Below are 22830 nucleotides of genomic sequence, written 5' to 3' on the forward strand. Positions count from 1 at the left end.
TAATAAGCTGAGATTATTATAAATTTTAGACCTTTAAATATATTGTATTTTTTGTATCTTTTACTATACTATATTATATTAAATTATATTATAATATATTATAAGATAAGAATACCTATAAATATATTATAAGGCTATAAAATATCTTATAATATAAATAAATGCTTATATAAGCATATTATATATTAAAATAAAGCTAAAAATCACGTGATTTTAAATCTGTAAAAATTAACCTTAAAATGTGAATATAAGGCGAGATATTAAGCTTTAAAGTTATATCTTAAAATAAAAAGTAAGTAAAGTAAGGCGAATTTTTAATTGCTTATAACTTTTTAATGTAGTAACTTATAATAGTAAAACTTAACGCATTTTAAAGAGCTAATTTAGCTCTTTTTAATAATATAAAAATTTCCCTTATAACCCTTATAATTAGCCTTATAATTCTAAGTTAAAAAAATAAGAGTCTTTTTTACTTAAAATACATTTATAGGTATTTTAGTCTTATAATATAATGTATTTAAATATAATACACGAAAATACAGTACAATATAAAATACAATATATAATACACTTGTATTTACTATATTCGTAAGAGCTTTGCTTATAACCCTTATAATTAGCCTTATAATTCTAGGTTAAAAAAACAAGGGTCTATTTTATTTAGAATATATTTATAGGTATTTAATCTTGTAATGTAATGTATCTAAATGTAATACACGGAAATACAATACAATATAAAATACAATATATAATACACTTATATTTACTATATTCGTAAGAGCTCTAGAATTTATAATAAAAATAAAGAAGAAAAGCTAAAGTTAATTATAGCTTTTTTAATTAATATTAAGGTAAGAGATAAAAAAGGTTAAAAATAAATAATAGCTTAATAAAAAATATACTATTAATAGGCGCGAGAAAACCTTAACCTCTAAGTAATAGCTTTAATATACTAATTATTAACTTAAATACTTATCTTTAAAGACTTAAAATAAAACCTTTTTTAAATTATTAAAATATAAGAAAGATAGCTTTATAATTAATATATAATACCTTTTTAAGGTTTTAAAAGCTATTTAAAAAGCTTAATAAAAATAAGCTTACTTAATTTTATTAATAATAGATTAAATCTTTTTAAAATATCTTAATAATAATAATACTATTTAATTTAACCTTAAAGCCTTTAATGATAATAATAATAATAATATTTATAATAAAGTTAATACTTAAATTACTTAAAAAGCTACTTAATATATTAAAGATACTCTTATTAAGCTTAATTAATTATTATAATTCTTACTATTAAGCTTATTATACCTTTAATAATATATATTAATTAAAGAAGCTTATATAAAGTCTTATTATTAAATTTTATAGTATATTAAAGAGTATTAAGCTAATAAAGTAATTTATTAGCCTAAACGCGACACACACACACACCTATAACTTTATACGCGGTATCGCGATCTAATTACTTTTTAATTCTTATAACTTACTTTTTAAGAATAATAAGATTCTTAAATAAGTAATAAATTAATTTAAATAGAGTAATTAAATACTTTTAAAATACTAGTAATTCTAATTACACGTATTATAAGCTATAGCCTATTATAAGTGTAAATAAGTAATTAAATAACTTAAATAATTTAGCTATAATATAAGCTTATATAAAGTTAATTAAAAGACTTAATAAAATATTAGTAAAAGACCTTATAAAACTAATTATAAAGGCGAAACTTATTAAATTAAAGACTTAAGCGTATACTTATTCTCTTATATTAATAATACAATTACAATTAAATACACTATTTAACTTCCTCTAACTTATAAGCATAAATGCCGCTACACAGTAATTATAAATAAATAAAATCTTTAATTATTTTTATAAAAGCTTATTAAATATTATAAGCACTTATAAGTAGCTTTTATAATTAAGATTAATTTAATTAATCTCTTTATAACTTAATATAACTTAAATTTATTATTTTTTATATTTTTATTAAATATATATACACTTAAAGGCCTTTTAATAGCTAAAATTAAATATATTTACCTTTATAAAGCTATATAATATTAAAAAAAATTATACTTTTATACCTTTATAATTAATTTACATAAAAAGGTTTAAGTGGAAATTAACCTGATATTTTATAGCTGTCCTAAAATTTTGTGGCTAACTAAGTGGCTAGCCCACTTAGTTGCCAACGGGTAAGATGCAACTGACCTTGTGATTTCTCTCCGCATCTTGGCGCGGCGCTCGGGTAACTGCTGCCCAATCAATAGCTTAGAAATATTCTGGAGTCCTGACCAACTAAGAGGATTTCTTCCACCCGGAACAACCAGAGAAACGAGGCAGAATTCTTGGATCCTGGGCCCAGTTCCTGTGAGATGACGCCTCTGCAACATGTCTCATGTGTACCAATGAAAAGTCGAGCAGAGGCCACTGCGTACTATATTCGTCGTCAAACCAACACATCGCACCATGTGCGCGGCTAAATGGAGTCCAATCATTACAATGGTGCCATTCAGCAAGGATTCCGTGAAAATGCGCGGTAAGTGAGGCGATATGATTCGCCTGGAATTCCGTAATAATTTTCTCTGCCTCCGTCCATGGCACCTTCGACATGGCACCGCGAAACATAAATACCGCATGAACAGGCCACACTAGGGATTTCCTACTCATTTTGTAGACTAGAGTATATAGCATTCCCTTCAAAATGCAGAGAACTGCGTCTCGTTTGGTCAAGTACGTGGGTAGCACTCCCATAGGAAGTCTGCCGGCGAAATATGCAAGCACAGTAGAGGTAGCTAGTGAGGCTATCGAATCTGAGGTGAGCACCAGACATCATTCATTCTCCTGCTGCTGCATTCTTAGCTTGAATAATCAGAACCCCAAAGTCGTAGAAGCCAAGATCCAGTAAGTCTTGCCTCTCTTTCCTCACCCTTCTATCACATACATCTAACAAGAGGCATAGAGGCTCCTGCCCACATAAGTCATCGAAGGACCGGGATGACAACAAGGACGTCATAACTGTAAGCTATCATACAGCAACGGGCACGCGCGTTATCTCAATTCATGCCCACGACGACTTGACTTGGAACGAGTTTCCATCTCGCAATGCATTCAAGGGGAAATAATTGGCTTTGCAAATACAGTGGCACGGGGACATGTAACTATGCTTCCTCCACTCCTTTTGGTGTGATTTTGTTTTCTCTTCGAGCGGCCCTGTGGTTGGAATCGCCGTGGTTGAAGTTACGTTAGGGTCTTTTGACAATGTGGTTTATTTGTGCCTTTTAATGTTTTACAACATCATTATTTACAGTTGAAAATAGAAAGAAAAAAAGCCAACCACAACACGACTACTCAGTAGTTGTGACTGGTTGATGTGTTTGCCAACATCCGTACTTCCGCTGCGTTAGTCTTCAAGTGTATGCTGCATTAGAAACTCGTTTTCAATGAGATCTTGAGCCGAAGGTCTTTCTTCGGGAAGCCAACACAGGATTGTTCGAACAAGACAAAGTAGCAGCTCCTTGTCTTTGCCTTCTAGTCGGCATTCACGGCTCTCGAAAGATTGATGTGGAATCGGAGTGGACGCAATCCAATTCCCTGATCTTGTTAGCCACTTGAAAGTATGAAATTCCAGTATCCGGTGCAAAGCTTACCTTTGGCATCCCAATACTCCTGGCATTTTTCGCTCTTTTCTAAAAAGCATTGTGGCGGTGGTCCCATTAGAGATACCATTTCAGCCAAATGCTGCTCATCATTAAGGATGCCATCTTTCACAGCATGGAATAAACGACCCCCTTCGAAGAGGTCCCATATCTATACTTATTAGAACGTAGGAAGAAGGGAGACGCCAGGATACCCACCATTACTCCAACCGACCATATATCTATCTTTGAGCCCCACTCCATTCCCATGATTACCTCTGGCGCTCGGTAAACACCTGGCATTACATCGCCAAAGTGAGTCTCCCCTATCTTCGCCGCGCCAAAGTCGCACAGGATTGGTAGGCCAGCGGTAATTGGCATTGATTGTGAAACGTAAATTGTGCGATCTGAAAGAGCCTTTCGGGCGGAAGGGTGTTCTAGCTCGGTTTGCTCAATTTTTTGAAAAACAGATGGATCCGGACTTCCCAGGAGAATATTATTCGGTGATATGTCTATCGTGATTAGGACTGTAAGTGCCCCGAAAGACTGGCTGGCTGGCGGAAGACAAACCTGTATGAACCACGTTTGCCTGATGCAAGAAATCTAGACCTAAGAGAACCAATTGTAAGGTTTGCTGTAGTAAGTCCTTATTGAGGGCTTTATTTGGAAACTTGTTCCGAAACTTGGTAAAAGTTAAGCCGAGCGGGCTAAAGACCAAGCATTGGTGCATACCGTGAGGACCGGCCACTTGGAAATCGTCTAGCGTTAAGCGAAGCATTCCTCTACCCGGATGTTCTCCCTCAACTGATCTAAGATGCCGGGAGACGGCTAATTCATTGTTCACGTTTGCTGAATTCTGAGTTGTACAGACCTTTAGAGTTAATAAACTGTGCTCTCTGGTACGCTAGTGTTAGCCAAAAATGAGGTAAGAGCTGGATTTTTAAGACACGTACTTTCGGAGATCACGACAAAGCCAAACAGTAGATGCCGTGCCAAATCCAAGTTTTGCAACGATCCGGTATCTAGAATTAAATATTTCCCCCAAGACGACAGGGTAGAATCGCTCGGCTTTGTAGTCTGGGACCGTTTCCTCCTCTATTTTCATGTGCAAGGGGAGCTTTTCGAAGCCCACTGCTGGGAAAGTGCGGGCGTTGGACGACATGGCCCTTGGATAGAGGACTCCGCCACAGTTGAGCAAGAGTGATGGAAACCGGGCCATACAGGGGTACGCGATTCTGAGGCTGGGTGAAAATAGTGATGATGCTGTTACCATGGCGATAAATGCAGCCGTGAGTAGGTTTCTTGGATAGCGAGGCCAGCACGACTTTAGGACTCGTACACTAAGCAGTTCACCGTGTCAAAGACTATTCGAAAGAAGAGGAATGTTGTTGCAGAAGGCGGTCCCTCTTTGAATGCAGTGGATAGATCTGAGGAGGAGGTAACGCTTGGGCCCACAGCGTTTGCCTTAGGCACTAAGAAGATCATTAATGGCTCCAGCCACTTCCTGTCCCGACCAACACTGCCGTAGGGTAAGGGTTAGGTTTAATTGATTTCGAAAGCCATGTCTTGCGATCACGCAGCTACTAATGTCGGGGCCTAAAAATGTAGTTCTTTCTCAAACTCTAAACTTACCCTTATTTGAAGTTAGTGTTCCGGACCATTACTTCGAACCTTACATACCTCAGTTTCTCATTTGATAAAATTACATCCAGGCGGATAGCGCCGATAACCTCTTCAGCTTTTGTGTCTCTATATGCCGCGAACTGCTTTCTTTTCATCGTCCATGTCCAACACATATCTTCAGTTTACCAATTCATCATTGTCATGGTGATGCTGATACTGAAAGTCCTTTGGCCATGGCTCAATGCCTAATAATGCACTTGCCAGAGCTCAGAGGGAAATGGTATTCTGCGTCACAGACGCTCTGAATGAATGAAAGCAGTACGAAGTACAATGTGCTAGCTTTTGTAAGCTGTGTTTGGTTAGGGACGGAGCGAAAAGTTGTTACTTATTTTTTGGAATTCCTTCCTGCGGGCTAAGCAATTCTCTCGGTGAGATCGAGTATACTCCTGCCATAGTGGATTACCAGGCAGTGTACAAGAGCGGAAAGACTGACTTCAATGGCAGCCATTGACCCTGAACGCCTGCTACACTCATGCATCAAATAATCGATGAAGTTCGTCGTGGCTGAGTAACCATCCCACTGGTCTGAATTGCCCATGTAGTGTGGCTATTAACACCGCCGGAGTTGGCAGTGACGGTCACACTTGAGTTCATACTTCGCATTCGACCACGGAGACACTGGCATATTGGAGGATATCCGTGACTGTTTAAGCATAGACATTATTGCAGATATTGAACATTTTATGGCCTTATTCGTCAAGATAGAAGACAATTAAACCTACTGGATTTATAACGTCTTTTAAAAGACTTCCTCTACAACTACACTCCTACTACACCAGAAGAATGCTTAATAAACATAGAGTAACTGCAAATGATAAGCATCAATGAGTTAATCTAAATACTTATAACATTTTAAGGACGTTAATTGGTGTTATCAAGAATATGTAAAGCTGGCAGAACTTGGGACGTAGTGAAGAGTGGATCTGGAATTCGCGCTTCGCCTAGTCGGATTAATATTGAGATGAGTTCACAATTGAACCTTTCAATGTGTAAGGAGATCTGCACTCATACTCTATACTGCTGTGGGAAAGACGAAAGCATTATGGAATCATTTTGCCGAATCACAAGATGGTCTGCATTGAGTATCTTGGTTTCTTTAAGTATTTTGAGTATTTTGGTGTTCCTGCCGTACCAATTTTTGCACTACGTCTCGGGATACTGTGAAACCTTGAGCAGTGGTGAGTGGAAAAACAGAATCGCGGTGAATCTTTATGAAGTCTGGAAGTCCCTCATCATACCGTCGTCTGACAAGTAAGCACAACCCCTTATCTGGGCTCAAGCGTTTGACACTTGAGATGACCTCTCCTTCTTCGTCAAGAACCGACTTGAGAACTGCAGAAGGACTCTCAAGACCTTGGGCTGAGTGTACAATTATCGTGACTACTTTGCTGTTCTTGTTGGCAAACAGGACTCCGCTCAAGTTCTGAGATGCAAAAGCTCGAGTAGCCACGTCAAGATGGAACTCTATTTGAGGGGGACTGTCTTCAGCGTTTCCCATGGCTCGATGGATCCGAGATATTTCCTATTGATACCGACACACAATCGAATTGGGTCGGTCAAGTCTTTAGTCAGTTGGCCGTTTTCTATGAATAGCAGGCGGTTGTCACATGCTTGCTCCCAACCCCGGGGCGAGGGAAGCACCGTTTTTAGGTCGAATCCTTCGCTCAAAGCTGCCGCGTAAATTACGTCGAAGTGCTGGGGGAAGACAAATTGAACAAGCCCTTCAAAAGCCTCTTCAAACGTGGCCTGCATGCTCTCAGTCAAGTCGTCCTTTACCGAAGTGATCCTCGGTCTTTTTGCAATACCAAATGTGAGCTTTCTTGTCCTAACAAACTTGTACTTCTTGCACTTTTTGTTCTTCTTTGCCTCCTGATGAACAAGACGGCTGCTCAAAATTCCAGTGCCGCAAAGTCCGAGGCTAACTACTCCAATTCGGCGCTGTTGGTCTGGGCGCACCTCATAGTCGAGCACCGGGGCTCTGCTAGGATTGACATGGCGAAAGCCACTCGAAATAATGAACTTGGTGAGGTGCTCCAGTGCTAGATTCATGTGATCGGCATACTGATAGTCATTTATTTCCTGAGCTTCTGAGTTCTTCTTTAATGCCAGCTTCTTCTGAGCAATCAGATATGATGTATCAACACGAATCAGACTCTGCGGCGGCATAACTAGATGACTGAGCTTTTTTTTCTTCGCGGTGAAGATTCTAGCCGCTATTTTGACGTGTGCCCATCGCTCGAGCATAGACTCGTGAAGAAATTGCATCTTGAAGACGACGGAGGAGCACTCGTTGATGGTGAATGTTCCATGGGATAAAATATCAACGCCTTCAACTTTGGATGTTGTTGGTTTTAGCTTTGGCTTATGCTCCTGTAGAAGCCGGTGAAGGAAGTCCATTGTGAAGGAATTCAGCTGAACCCTCCCAGGACATGGTCGCATATTTTAACGCTGGGGCTTAAAGTGTTTGCGAGCATGTGGTACGGCCTTTTCGTAGGTGCTATTGTTTTTTGGTTGAGTTTCTGTATTCCAAGCGATATTGAGGTCGTCCAACAAATATTCGGGTGAAAATTATTACGTTTTGACGTCTTCGTGATTAAAGCTGAAATTTCACCACGCTATAGGCCTTCGCAGTTTCGGCGGTACTTAGATTGAGCTTCGGTTAGCTGGTTGCAAATTGGATGAATACGGTAGTGGGTCAGACTGCACGCTTTAATGCAACATTTCATACTCACACGTTGCAAAAATGCGTGGGATTTGAGCCGGGGAACCTACCACTCAAGACAAGAGAGCACTAGTCGAGCGAGTTGGAAGGTGTTGAAGATTGCAAAGTGGCACTTTGATTCAACTCTTTGCCGGTAATGTGATTGTGTTAGGTATATGGGAGAAAGATCGGCTTCAAGAAGATGTAATAGTCTAGCTATTATACTACTACTCGCCGAGATGACTAATTAATAATACTGATGGTTGTTCCGGAAATCCAACCATTTGGGACCACTTTTACCATCCTTTGTCCTAGCGTTGTTTGCCAGTAATTAGTCACTTGAAACAAAGGTTTGAGGGGATAGGGATGTCTGGGAGCTTTCCGACACTTTGCCCGTTCCTCTTTGTGCATTCTTGGTGTTGCGACAAAGCGCAAGCACGTCATGTGTTGGCTCGTTCGTGTTTTGTGTCTGGGGAAAGCGCTATTGGGTGAGCATCGTAGCAAAATGAAACATGATAATAGCTTTCCTGAATCAAGAGGTATGTTCAAGAAAATACGTCATCTGTCTGGCAAAAAACGTTCTTGCATTGTGGTAATTCCACACACATATGGCGACAACCTGAATCAGGCAGCCTGCCTGGGCTGGTATGCTAAGGGGTGGAAGTAGCCTGGTTGTCTTGGGCAGAGCTCTTTGTGCTTTCAAGTAGCAATCAATACGACTAGGACCTGGCTTAGGTTTCGGTATCTAAGGACAACTAAACACGCATCATTGGGTTTTTTACACGGCATCATTCGCTACCCCAAATCGAGCCGGACGGCCCACACATACAATTTTTCTGTGACTTACGTCTGTTTAATTTCACAGCCTTGTTGAGAGAGGTGTGTTATTTAAAGCTATTAACGCCGCTGTGCCGGCGGCTCGTATTAAATAAATTAAAGTTAACTAGCAGCCTCATGAATAGGGTCATTCCAGATTAACTAACTTAGTGTTAGTGTAAAAACAGGTGTGCTCTTAGTCAAATCGACTTCTATTGAGTGTGATGGAGGGGAAGGAGTACATTGTGCTTGAAATGCAGCAGTTACAGCTTATTGTGACCCAGCCTTGTGTGGCTGTGAGAAACTTAACCTGTATTTTTATAATGAAAATTATATGAGAAGGCATTTGACTTAATTTAGACTAGCGAATAATGCCGTGTAAAAAAACCGAATGATGCGTGTTTAGTTGTCCGGTATCTGAATGCCAAATTTCTCAAACAGAGCGGTTCAGGGCTAACTTTACTGTATTGGGCTTAGTCCCGGCCGCTAGCAAGCAAAATATGCGCCACAGCCGGGACCAACAGCGTCGGTCCGGGCCGGTTATCGGCCGTGAGTGGGGTAAGAGCCCACTTGACCTTTGGAGAGATCTCGGCACCCTGTAGGAAATCCATTACGGTGGCAGTACGGTATAATATTATTGAATAACTCATTGAGTTTCTATGACGTTGTGTGGAAAGAGTTTGTCATCCATGGTGATTAGTCTTCAGCTGGATCGCCTGGTTAGCCCGAAAAGACAGAAAACCAAATCCTAGACCACATTAATATGTCTGAAATGTTGTGAGTCCATCTATTAGGAGCTGTATGTATAAGCGCTGTAACCCACATTACCCTATAATATAATAGATATATATTTAAGCTGCTATACTCTCCTATATAATTTACGTGTAATTAAATAAAAATCGTAATATATTATTATTTTCGCGTTTTTTTTTACGTTAAATTATAATTTAATTAAAAGTATTATAATATATAGAGTTTTTAATAGCGTATAATAAGGTAATTATAGTAAATTTTTCTCTTCTTTAATATTATTAATTATATTATTAAATTTATTAATATAATTAATTAAGCTTTTAAATACCTTTATTATAGCTATTTTTATTATTTTTTAATTATTAAAATAACTGCTTTTATCTCTTCTATTAATTATTATAATAATTCTATTATATTAAGTAGTAAGGCTTATAATATCTAATAAAAAGCGTATTATAAGGGTTTATATATTATATACCTTTTATTATTTATAACCTTTAACTTATTTTATAAGGTTTATACCTTTTTATAGTAATTTAATATTAAAAATAAAATAGGCCTTATAAAAAAATCTAATAGTAATTATTATAAGCTACCTAAAGGCTATTAGCTCTCGCATATTTTATTTATATGTAACTAAAGCTCTTATAAGCCTTTAATATTACTAGGGCTTTAAAGAGGGATTTTAATAAGATAGGTTAATTACCTATTTTAATTATAAGTGTTCTATTATATAAATATAAACTTTACTTAGACTTATTAGGTTATTAATTCCACGTATAATTATAATTAATCTCTTAAGTTATAAGCATATTTAATCTATTATTATCGTATATTATAGTAGCCAAGCCTATTATTAGAAATTACTTAATTTAACGCTATAATTACCTATAAAGCTATTAACTTTTTACACCTTTAAAGCTTAAAAACCTTTTATTTTATATCTTAAAATATTATTAATAACTATTTTTAACTTTATTAAGAGCTTCTTAAAGGTTATAATAGCTTATAAGCTTTTATTATAGCCCTTAAAGCTAAAAATCTACCTTATAAATTTAAATATTATAAGAGCTAGCTTTAAGCTATAGTTTAAAACCTTTAATAAATACCTTAAAAGATAAAAGTATTTTCTTAATATTTTAAGGATAAATAACACTTATAAGATTAACTATTATAGTCTTTACCTTACATAAATAATAGCTATTATTAATTAAAATCTAACTATAAGTATTATATTTACCCTTTTATTATTAGAGATTAAAGACAATTATTATTAAATACTTATATTATTCAATAAGATTTAAGAAGAGTAAAATAATATTTACGCTTCTTTAATTATTATTATAAATATAAAGCTTATATTAAAAAACGCGGTAAAAGCTATTTTCTTAAACTACTAGTAATAGCTCTATTATTTTCATTTATTTACTATTATTTAAGCTTAAATTAAACGAGATTAATAGGGTAATAGGCTATAAATTATAAATAATAAGAAATATAGCGCCTTTAAAAATAACCCTATAAGCTTATTTAAGGTATTTAAGCGGCTTATAATTACTAATTAATGTAATAACTTTATTAATATTTAGGGAAGAATAAAGAATACGTATTATAAGTATTAAGGCGCTATTATTTAATATATATTTTAATAGTAGTTTAGTTAAAGGGAGTAATAGACTCTTTACTTTCTTTTAAATTATTAGTATTTTAATTAATTAACTAATAATTTAATAGAATTATCGTATTATAATATTAAAAGCTACTTAATTATAGGTATAAGTAACCTTTATATAATACTTTAAGAGCTTTAATAAATAATAATAGCTTTACATTAAAATTATTCTAAAAAAATAGCTTAATTAAAGGTTAAGTAACGAATTAAATATATTAAAAGGGAGTACTTTAATAGGCTTTCTTATTAAATATTCTTTTAAGCTATAAATTTAATTAATTAATAATATTAACTTACTTAAGTAGCTTAAAGAGATATAATATAGCTTTATTTTTACGAATAACCCTATAAATTTTAATAATAATATAGCCTCTCTTATACTTATATTATACTCGATTATTAAAGCTATAATTAAGAGCTTAATATAACTATTATTTATTCTTACTAATAGCTTTAAAAGCCTCTAATAAGTTATTAATTAAATTTAAAAGGAAATAACATAAAAATTATACCTAATATTAACCTTTAAAATATTAATAATTTAACTCTTTAAATTCTAAACCCTATTAAGGTTAACCGTATATATAAAGCTTAAAATAATTAAATTAACCCTTAATAATATAATTTAATAATAATTTAATTATTATAAGTAACTTAATTACCTTAATTAATGAAATTACCTTTATAGCTATAATTATAGCGCTTAAATTAATAAGGCTTATAATAGCTTAATTCTAGTATTTAAAGAACTCTTATATAAGCTAAAATTAAAGGGTAATTATAATTAAGAATATAAAGTAATAATAAAAGTAACTTATAATTATTAATTTATTTTAAGAATACTATACTTAATAGGGTAATAAGATTAATAAACGTATTAATTATTAAAAATAGCTTATTATAAGCGTTAATTATAAAGAAGAAAATTATTATTATAATAACCTCTTAAATAACTTAAATTAATAGCTAGCTTAATAAAATATATACATTTTAAATAAAATACTAAAAATCGCGTTTTTAAATAAATTAAACTCTTTTAATACTATTATTACTTAATACCATTAAATTTTAAACCTATTATTAAGCGCGTTTTTTAAAAATAACACGTTACTATTTTTTTATATGTGAAACACACTAAGAGGTGTAAGTTATAGAGTCCCCGACTAAATCGGGCTAGTCATATGCATACAGCGCTCATGCATACAGCTCCTAATAGATGGACTCGTCTGAAATAGCTCAAGCTGACTGTCCTGCGCCAATTCAGCCCCGGCCGGCGTGAGATCAACAGCCCACATTAACGTGGCTCACTTTGCGTCAATTGCGGGATAGGAATTTACGAACATCCAATTGCTGTCATTTGCACCCCGGTATCATGCATGGTTATACTTAATTTTGTTCCGCCTGCTGTGGATGCCGCAAACATGTTTCCTTTTTCCTCGAAAAAAATCTCAGTGAATTGCACAGTCATGATCCATAAACCTTGAAGAACAAGATAAGTAATGCGTTCTGAGTTTAGAGTACAGAACGTTGCCTGCATACTCAGTATTTCGAGATCTATGCTCCCGTGTTTAGCCAGTGGTATTTCGACAGAAGGTTACATTATTCCTAGGACCTGATGGGTCACCGGATGCGCCACGTCGCAGGAGCTGAAGATTACTCGCATGAATCTGACTGATGTTGCAGTCACCGAGAAATGAGGGGCAAGAAACACTTTTTGCCAACAGAGGACGTGAAGGATGACATTTCTATTTGCGCCTCCAGCGACGTAACAGAATTAAAGCTTGGCCTCTGAACTTGGGCAATAGGATCACCAAATCTTGGAACCATGTATTGGAAACGTTTAAGCCCCCTCATCAAGGCAGTGTCATTCATGACCGCTCAACTCATGCCATCGGTGGATGCGGTTGCTTCGCTGCCGTACCCCATACGGTCCAACTACCACATCAAGGGCATACAGCCGGACTTCTGGCCGAATTAAGATGAAATCTCTGGCAATAACGCTGGTGGTGTGTCAATGAACCTACTCTGGTCGCAATGGGAGCCCCGTGTGAAGCCAAGACCATGCGGTGCTGGCGAACAGGAGTACGATGGGCGATGCTTCCTGATTCAGGCTCAAGTGGACTCAGCAATCAAAGGGTGGACGGACCGAGGCCTGGTGGTTACAGCCATAGTCTATGGCACTCCGCCGTGGGCTCGTGGCAAGCGACGTTGCTCACCAGCAGCGCCCGGCATGGAGATCTTTTGCGTGCCAGACAGTCCGGCGGATTTTGGACGATTCGCAGGCATGCTGGCTCAACGCTACAATGGTCTTCGGGGCCACGGCAGAGTTGCCGACATGGTTATTGACAACGAGGTTAACACGTATCAATGGTTTAACATAGGCTGCGGCCAAGGAGTTCCATGTAATGCCAACGAATGGCTCGACTTGATAGCAGCCAACTACAATGCGGCATATGACCGCATTGTCGCAGAGCAACCCACCGCCAAGGTGTTAACTTCACTGGACCATCAATTTGGGAGAGAGTTTGACAATCCCGGCCAAGGTCTTCTGTCTGGAATGACGGTGATTGAGGGCCTCGCAGCTCGTGCAGGGTCTCGTCAATGGCGCGTCGCCTTCCACGCCTATCCGCCAAACTTGTTCAGCCCTGCTTTCTCCGCCGATGACTATCCAAAAGTCACATTGGGTAACGTTGGCGTGTTGGTTGGGTGGTTGCGCCAACGCTTCCCAAACAACCCCCATGCATGGGTGGTGCAACTGACTGAGAATGGTATCAACTCCGGTAGCCAGTCGAGTGAGGCGAGCCAGGCCGTCGCGTTCTGCCAGAGCTTCCGCAATGTCCTCGGCACACCAGGAATCGAGAGCTACATATACCACCGTATGCAGGACAACCAGGCCGAAGGAGGCCTGATGCTTGGTCTTCGTAGAACGGATGGCTCAATCAAACCCTCATGGACGACGTGGGCACTGGCGAATCGCAATGATATCTCTCCTGCTCAACTGTCTTGCGGCTTCGAGAACCTACCCTACGTTGTATTGACTCGAGGCTACAATCCTCAGCGAGGCCATGTCGCTTCAACTAGACAGCTACCCGCAGGATTTCATGCTGAAGTAAGTTGGCGCTTGCTGCGTGATCAACAGGGCGGCACTGTCATGCTGTACGAATGCAAGGTTGGAGGGCATTCACTGTTATCTCGGGATCCAGGATGCGAGGGTCAAGTCCCCTGGGGGCCTGTGGGATACATTTACGAGAATCAGGTGGCTGGATCTGTTCCCCTCTTCCGCTGCTACATTCCTCAAAACGGTGACCACTTCGTGTCCCCGAGATCTGACTGTGAGGGACCTTACACCAGAGAGTCCTTACTTGGTTATGCAATCCAATGATATAGCAGAAGGAGGATTACTAGTGGAAACACTAAGTAAGGCTAGTCGTATGATAGACAGCTACGTGTAGTGTAATTAAAGGGCTCTATTATGCAATAACTTGACATTTGAAGCTTGCATCTGTCTACGAGGCAGCCGAATACTGGATGCTTTCCCCACGATATATCCGAGTCCAAGAGACGCACTCTTAGTCCGTGTTTAGTCGTGTGCTATGTCTTATAATATCCTCATGTAAGGTCTGGACAGTTTATGTAGAACTACTTACTAAGACGTTTTAAGCTAAATGGAATAGCTCTTGTAGTTTTCCAGAAACCTCAAATCTCAGTGCCTACTTATGCCCAACCATCTCGAGTTGGGCAGCAAGGCAGAAAGTCAGCCCCGCACCTCGTCGCCACTGCGATCAAGATACATGCCATCTGTATACGAAAAAATACGATTTCATTTCTCTACTACTACTATTGCCAACTCTCGCACATAGAATTTGTCCGTCTCCTCTACGCCGCTTACGTTGACTACCTTGCACAATGTCGGGCATCGAAATTGCTGGTCTTGTCCTTGCTGGCCCCGGAATCGTGCGGATATTTTCTGAAATCGCAGAAAAGATACACGACAAGATGAAGAAGGAAAAGAAAATGAAAGAGTATGCTCAAGATCTTGGCAAGTTCCTTGATGACGGCAAAGCGCAGGTCAGTCGTCACTACCTGGCTTGTATAGGTGCCGTCTCTGTAAGTCCCCTCCCCCGCAGAATTCCATGTATAGAGAGGCTTCTTGTAGACTTATCTTTTCGTCATATCCGAGATATGACACAATGAAAGGATGTATCAGCTTTTGGAGGATTCCGTGTTCTCACAAAAGATATCTCCGTTTTGTTCCCCGTAATAGATTTGCTCCAAGTAAAAGTGTTGCGGAAAATCTACTTGTTCTCTGTTAATATTGCGCATTGAGTGAGGTTCGATCTAAAAAGACATTTGCATACGCAGCTGTATCTATTGCTGTATGTCCTTGCTATGCCTTATTCCTATGCGAGTCTGAGTAATCGCATATCCCACCAATGAGTAGAAATGGAAAAGGGTGCTGAAAGCTAGCTGCTTCTACATTAAAGCATAAGACATTTCTTTGAATAGTAAGCGTATCTTAAAGCGCTACATCTGTTATAGTCTGCATTGCAGAGGCAATAACGCTATGATGAACTACCGGATCATCCTCTCCTTCGTACGTTGACGGCGCGATATTAGATTCGACGCATTGTTGGCACAGACTGCTGCGCAACTTGAGTCGTGAGTAACGTCAGATTTGAAGAGCATATTAGCACCCGATTTTGGCCGCTAACAATATCCTTTTTACTCCTGAACTCCTCTCGAGAGCATTGTCGGTAATTTCTTTAATATAGTTTGCTTTGCGTTCGTGATAAGCCCTGAGTGAGCTCACTGTTTTAGGAGGAAGTAAGTGGACCTAAAAGCTGTGTTTTCGAAAGACTCGAGTCTATGTGGTCTTGTCAAAGTCGTATTGGAATACAGAGCCCTGTCCCGCCTTCCACGATATCTCCTAGACGAATGTCATGACGCTGACTCGGCGCACCGCCGCCGATGCCCACTATTAGGCCCATCTTGATGTTCGGAAATTTTTATAGCATATTCGTGGCCACAGTAGTTGTGGAAGCTGTTCTGTATTCACTGTCTAGCAAGTGGGTGATAGCCACATTATGACTCCCAATTGTACCTGGTGTGTAGTCGTTGCCATCGTTGGGCAATAGAAGCTCTGGTTGGTCGTGCTCTGTGTCGAGAACCTCCTGTGCGGCAACATACTCCATCCATGTAGCGCAGATCCAGCCGACGAGGTAGTCGCAGGGATTTGGCATGCTTGTAGTGGAATATGGCCACAGGTGGTGGCGGGATCTTTGAGGGAATATTTTGAGCGGCAGAGGTCGCTTCGAAGCCCTGAGTGTTCGCTCGTGCGGATGCAGTTTGGGGAACAGTGGTAATCAAGAGCAATGTAACGGTATTTTTGTAAAAATATTATTGGCTGAGTCTAGGGTTTAAGGCTGAAATGCCATGAAACCGAAACCTTTGTCGATGGGCATCAATGCAGTCACACCACATGTGCAATCTGCCGTACCTGCAACTCGGTCAGTTGGAATGGAGAAGCCACATTGATTGGATCAAGACCTCAGCCAATGGAGGGTTCGCATTTGGAAATCGGGGGCGGGAGGGTTTATGTAGTACAAGACAATGTTCTGAGAGAGCCGACAATTCAGTGTGTTCATAACGCAAGGGCGGGCCTTGAGTAGATCCACAATCCGTACAAACATAAAGGATAAATAGTGTGCGAGAGAAGTTCGACTTGTCTAATGTCTCAATCAAATCGCTTAGGTTCATTGGGTACAGTCTACCCGGTCATGTGCTTTTAAATGACATCTCCATGAATCTGCTACTGGCAGTTCAATGCCACATTCAACCACCAAAAGCGAGAAATTAAAATAATTGGCGACAGCCAGAACTCGATTTTGATATCTATGGTAACAAGAGGGGAGAATTGAATGTACACGGAGAGAACGAGCCTAGTTCTCAGCAGAAGGAAGAGGCTTGGCCAAGCCAAGTCGCTCCAAAGTGCTAGGGAACGTCTTGGGGTCAGTAGAGTTGGCATCCACGATATTTGTCTTAGGCGTCTCGTCAACAAGGAGGCGAATCAAATCCGGTCGCATATAGTGCCCGCCCTGTTTATTCAACTTTTTGTTAACATTTATTACGACACAGGAATCTCTGATTTCAACATACAAAGTCCGCAATCTTCTTGGTTAGCAGATTTTCGTCCAAGTCAATGTCGACAATGAGGAGTCCATCAAAGGTCTTGGCTGGGTCGTCAACAGCGCGGAATCCGTCGGGCCGATAGACTCTGGAATAGCCGTTTCCAATAATATCAGCTTCCCCGTCAAGGGCAGCCTCGTCGTTTTGCAGCCGAACGGGAAGACCGAGACGGGCTCCCTCACGTGTGACAACCTGGCTTGGGGCCAAAGTCCAGGCGCCAGTCTCGTATGCGTACGCAGGTGTAACGTGGTCGGATTGGATTTCGGAAGCATTGGTGTATGGGTCGGGGTACTTGATGGCTGAGCCGGGGCCGTACACAGGCCATGCGGCAACGTGGATTTCCTCGTGTTTGCTGGCGTTGAGTGCCTTGAGGAATGGGTTCATCTACAACTGTCAGCTTGTTTGTCTGGATCGGCATGAGATCAACGCGTACATTTTCCCAGCAGTTCAAGTGGCCCAGATTGCCAATTTCAGTCTCGACTACAGCGTGAAGAGAGTCACCGCTCCCCTCGCCAAATACAAGCTTCTCCACATGGGTCGGCTTGATCTTGCGACGGTGGTTGATGACAGTTCCGGTTGGATCAATGATAACCTGAGCCATGTACATGGTATGGCCGTCGAGCTCAGAATATCCCAACGAGACGTAGATCTTAGCGGCCTTTGCAGCCTCGCGAATTCGGCGCATTTCGTCCGAGTCAGGTCGCATGCTGTTCTGGTGAAACTTCTTGAGAAGGGGCAGCGAATCCTGGTAATTCACACGCCACAGCCAATAGGGAAATCTTGATTCGAATATCAGTATCCGTACATGCTATGTCAGGAATTATTTCAGGGAAAATCTACCCGGGGATCCCTATAAGTCATCAATCAGTATTGCACGAGATGGATTGTTGTATGGGCAACTCACAAACTTCGGGAAAAGCAATAAGCTTGCAATCCTTCTCGCCAGCTTCAAGGATCAAGTCAACAGTCTTCTTGACTGCTTTCTCAAGGTTGAGCCATCCGGGCTCAGCTTGTACACAAGCAGCCTTATACTGACGAATTGTAGCAACCATGATGATAGATGGTTGAGGGTAAATTGATTGGTAAAATACCAGATATCGAGAAGTAGACGGTGATTGTAAATGAAATGATAGAATTGATGAAACCCTGATGTTGGAAAGCCAAAGATCAGTCTCGAGAGGTGTTTATAAACTTCTGCAAGCCCCCCCAATAGAAGCCATACATGTATCGGGTGACATGGAGTTGAGAAGATCCGGACGGCCTCTCGGCATGCGGTCTTCCCTCGGCGTCTGGATCTCGGTGTCTGAATGCTGCATGACGAACTCATTATTTCACGACTCGACATATTGGACCCCAATCTTGGGGTACATCGCGTCATCGGTTCGACGAATCACACGTTGTCATTATTAAATATTTACGGGGGCCGAGATCGCGACCTTCCGGGCCGGGCCTGTTGCGGGTGGCTTGATCAAGTCAAGGTTGCGGGAAAAATCCATCCGGCATGACCTCAGGCACCGTGTAGAAACATGATCATGCCACTTCGATTATCCCGGAACATGGTCAGTAGTAACCCACATCAAGTGGGTAGAATGCGCCTGTGACCGGTAAATCTCTGGAACTGCAATAGGAAGCTGGGATGAACCCCGGATACGACATGTTAGCACGGATGGCGAATGTTGGGTTGCATGCAGCTATGCAATGAGGACATAGTGCACAAGCAACTTGAGTGACAATATCCCGACAGTGACACGTAGCAAAACATTACAACTACATGTACCGAGACAAGATCTGCCGTGTTTCCACTTCCGTTCTCCGACAGTAGCGATGTAGTACTCATCATCAAAGATACTAGCGACCCATCCATGAATCAAGATCTAGACTAATGGTATCAATATGCAGACGAAGAATAATCACGAGGCCCCCAAAACGGCCCGCTCAAGAAACCCAACAGCTAAACACACCCACTGGCGACTACGTTCCCAACAGATGCATCAAAGCGCACGGCTGTGCAGGAGACTACCTGCTTATTCGTGTTTGTTCGAGGGTATGATTCATGCCGCTTCACTAACGAGGACTTTTTTTTTTCCCTCTCTGTGGCAATCTCGTCAACACCTGAAGAGGCGGAAGCCTCCGCAGCACTATTGCCTGATCGATATTGCCGGCTCCAAGTGCCGCAATAGGATCAATTAATCCCTGTTTTGCGACCTATATTGATATCAGGATGTGACCCAACGTATTTATACGCGCAGAACAATAATATGCTAGGCCCATTTCACCGTGGCGCAGGCGTAGGTCCTTGACACACTACTATCAGAGGCGGTGGAGGACTTGAGCGAACGTATTAGAACATGAGACCTCCTGTCCTGTCTCTTTAAACGGGTATTGTCGGATACTCGTCGTTCTTAGAAATCAGAGAAGCCCAGAATCGTTGTCTTTTGGTAAACGTACTAGTTCGCTACCCCTTTTTTCTTGAACTCCAATCAAAGCTGGCTTGAATTGTCTAGCGAGAAGGGGACACGGAGATTTTGTTGCTCGTAAACTCCACAGCTCCCAAATGAAACGAGCATTTTCATCCTCTCCATTTATTCGATTAGGCCATGAAGCTAACGCGCTGGCTGTACATGCTGCGATAACAATTTCACAAGTCCTCAGCATGTCGTGGGATGGACCAAGTGTAGGTGACTGGATTTTGGTAATAGTCTACCACTTTGTTTAAAGCGCTTATCACCGCGTCTTCAATGGTTGCTTTCCATGAGACATCTACAAATGCCATGGCCAGTTGCAGTGTATCAAATCGTCCGTTTGGAGCGGGTACTTGAATGGTCTTGGTTCATCTAACTCGCTTAATTCCGCCGAACAAGGCAGGTGTATACTTGAACTCGGTACAATCCGATGGCCCAGGCTTTGGAACCGCGTCTGCGTCAATGTGGAAAACTCCTTGAAAGCTATCCGCTTGCAACAGAGGCTCAACGCTAACTCACACTTTAGCACTACTAAAGTGGCTAAAGTTTGCATAAAGAAATCAATAAACGTATGGTTCTCTGTAGCCGGAGTCTTAGACACGTCAACTATGATCTCACAGGTGGGTACTTGAGGAGGCACAGCCTAGGGACCAAGATCCCAAATTCTCGGAGCTATATGTCTTTGTTCTCTTTTGATATCTAGGTAGTAAGAAGTTATAGATAGTGCTACTTAGTATTTGGTTTATCATGACAGTTATTGCGTTTGATCCTTGAGTCATATAGCGAAAAGGCCCAGAAATAGCGGCCCTTAAGCCTAACGTCGATATCCAACTTATAAGAGTGCCCTTTTGATTCTAACAGGTGTTTCGTACCTCCTACAATAGCAATTATGCCGAGAGAGAGTGTGTGTATAATCTCCTACGAGTTTTCCTAGTATCTGTTCCAATATCATGGTATAGATCCTTGGTACGTCTCAGGATGTTTTATGTGCAAGGCGAAGAAAGATCATCACTCAGCGGTCCGCAAGTCAAAACTTATTTTTTGTAACGAATTATCGCCAAAATTAGCATTATTTCGGACTGATAACTCGTCAGCAAACTGCTTTAGCCTGCGAGCTGCCCGGTAATACGGAACAGGGGAGGGCCATCGCCGTCAATAATTCAGAAGAGGCCCCTTTGACGACTTCCTGAACACCAGAAGACATGGCGATCGCTCTAAAACCAAGTTCTTGGTATATTTTTGTCATATACCGTGAGACATATTTATATCTGCTGAAGCTATAAAACGTTCTCTGTGTCCCTCGTGTTTCTCTGGGTCTATTCTCCACAGATTAACCGACGTTGGTTCTGAACCTTGCCTATATCAAAGCTGGTCATCTTGCATTCGAGGTTCAAAATAAAATCTTGCCAGTACTACCCTCTCTGCTTCCACACAGGCCCAGGCACTAAATGGTGTTTCGTCTTTTGCCCTTGCCTACCCCAACCGGGCCGTTAAGGACGGCCGCCAAGCAAATGAAGACGAGGTTTGAAAACTAAGTCGCGGATATTTTGGCGTCAACTGATCATATCAACGCCAAAGGCCCCTTTCAATGGAAAATGGCTGCTATTTATCGGGGACCCCGATAAGCCCTAAAACGCCTCAAATAGCTGTTTTTTAATTGTACGAAAAGCCTTAAAAGAAGGCTCGCGCTACTACCGTATTAAAGCTGAACCTTTAATAGCTGAATATCGTAAAACCCCTTAAATTAATTACTTCTTAGGTAGCCTATTAAATAACCTTAATATCTATAAATAAGGGCTTATTTTTTATACTTAAATAGCTTTAATTCTAAGAATAATTCTATTATTTAATCTGCTTTTATAGCTATTAACGTAATAATTATAAGTCTAGTTTACTATTAAATTTAAGATATTTTAACGTTAAATTATAATATATTTAAGGTCTTTAAAGACTTAATTAATCTAATTATAAATATTAAAGGTTCTTTATTATAACCTTAATAGATTTAAAAAGCTAGTTTTAATAGATTTTTATTATTAAGAAGTACGCTATTAATTAAAGTATTTAACATTTAATTAACCCTTAATAGCCTAATAAGGTAACTATTATCCCTTTAAAAAAACCTTAACCTAGTAATATTAACTTTAAGGCTATAATAATTATAAATCTTAATAAAGTTTAATTTAAAAGGCTTAAATTTCTTATTAATAATTATTAGGTTAATATTTAAGCCTATTAAAGGTATTAAAAAGCTCTTTTAATTACTTAATAATTTATTATAAAGACTATTAAGAGTTATTATAATATAATAGCTATTAAAAATAGCGTTTTAAGATAATTAAAGCTACTATAAGCCTAATTATAGCTTATATTATAGGAATATAAAAGAGAGGTTTTATTAAAATATAAATTAATATTAAAGAGCGCTAATTATACGAATATTAAGGCTTAAATTATAAGCTAATAGAAGATACTAATAAAAGCTTATTAAATTAACCTATTTAATACGAAAAAGCTTTAATTAACCCTAGATTTTATAGCTATAATAGCCTTAATTAGCCCTATATTTTTAAGCTACTAGAATAATTATATCTTAAACCTCTTAAACCTTAATAAAAAAGGTTAAATAAATAAGGTTTTAAATAGCTTTTAAATTAATAATTTATATAAATAGTATTACTAGCATTAAAAGGCTATAAAAGGTAATTTTTATTCTTTACCTTTTAAGAAAGTCTATTATTATTAAAGACCTTAAATGTATTATAAGCACTTAATTAACCTAAAAACAATTAATAAAAAAGGTTAAAGATAGCTTTAAAGTATCTTTATAATTAAAAATACTATTATTATAAGTGTTTATACTTAAATAAGCCTCTTAAAGATTTAATATAAAAGCCTAACGCTAA

At 39.1% G+C, this 22830-nt stretch overlaps 5 protein-coding genes across 5 annotated transcripts; 2 read left to right on the forward strand and 3 right to left on the reverse strand.

The window, feature by feature from the left end:
- Nucleotides 1-2717: 2717 nt before the first annotated feature.
- On the forward strand, nucleotides 2718-3138 carry J3458_019556 (uncharacterized protein; the record flags this gene model as incomplete). The annotated part of the gene is made up of 2 exons (XM_066121556.1): nucleotides 2718-2917; nucleotides 2976-3138. 2 exons carry the CDS (start codon nucleotides 2718-2720, stop codon nucleotides 3136-3138), a joined length of 363 nt encoding a protein of 120 aa, XP_065973170.1.
- A 525-nt stretch (nucleotides 3139-3663) lies between these two features.
- J3458_019557 (uncharacterized protein) lies at nucleotides 3664-5062 on the reverse strand. Its single transcript, XM_066121557.1, has 3 exons — nucleotides 4605-5062; nucleotides 4222-4547; nucleotides 3664-4163 (listed from the first exon to the last, which is right to left on the reverse strand). Exons 1-3 carry the CDS (start codon nucleotides 4922-4924, stop codon nucleotides 3781-3783), a joined length of 1029 nt encoding a protein of 342 aa, XP_065973171.1. The 5' UTR covers nucleotides 4925-5062; the 3' UTR covers nucleotides 3664-3780.
- Nucleotides 5063-6798: 1736 nt separating this feature from the next.
- On the reverse strand, nucleotides 6799-7731 carry J3458_019558 (uncharacterized protein; the record flags this gene model as incomplete). Its single annotated transcript, XM_066121558.1, has 1 exon — nucleotides 6799-7731. One exon carries the CDS (start codon nucleotides 7729-7731, stop codon nucleotides 6799-6801), a length of 933 nt encoding a protein of 310 aa, XP_065973172.1.
- Nucleotides 7732-13506: 5775 nt separating this feature from the next.
- Nucleotides 13507-14658, forward strand: J3458_019559 (uncharacterized protein; the record flags this gene model as incomplete). The annotated part of the gene is made up of 1 exon (XM_007816261.2): nucleotides 13507-14658. The coding sequence occupies one exon, from the start codon at nucleotides 13507-13509 to the stop codon at nucleotides 14656-14658; it is 1152 nt and encodes a 383-aa protein (XP_007814452.2).
- Nucleotides 14659-15102: 444 nt separating this feature from the next.
- On the reverse strand, nucleotides 15103-18741 carry J3458_019560 (uncharacterized protein). Its single transcript, XM_066121559.1, has 4 exons — nucleotides 18367-18741; nucleotides 17896-18312; nucleotides 17433-17846; nucleotides 15103-17371 (listed from the first exon to the last, which is right to left on the reverse strand). The coding sequence occupies exons 2-4, from the start codon at nucleotides 18166-18168 to the stop codon at nucleotides 17216-17218; spliced, it is 843 nt and encodes a 280-aa protein (XP_065973173.1). The 5' UTR covers nucleotides 18169-18312; nucleotides 18367-18741; the 3' UTR covers nucleotides 15103-17215.
- Nucleotides 18742-22830: the final 4089 nt, after the last annotated feature.

Source organism: Metarhizium acridum, assembly GCF_019434415.1.
Source record: "Metarhizium acridum strain ARSEF 324 chromosome Unknown scaffold_568, whole genome shotgun sequence".
NCBI classification, from domain to species: Eukaryota; Fungi; Ascomycota; class Sordariomycetes; order Hypocreales; family Clavicipitaceae; genus Metarhizium; species Metarhizium acridum.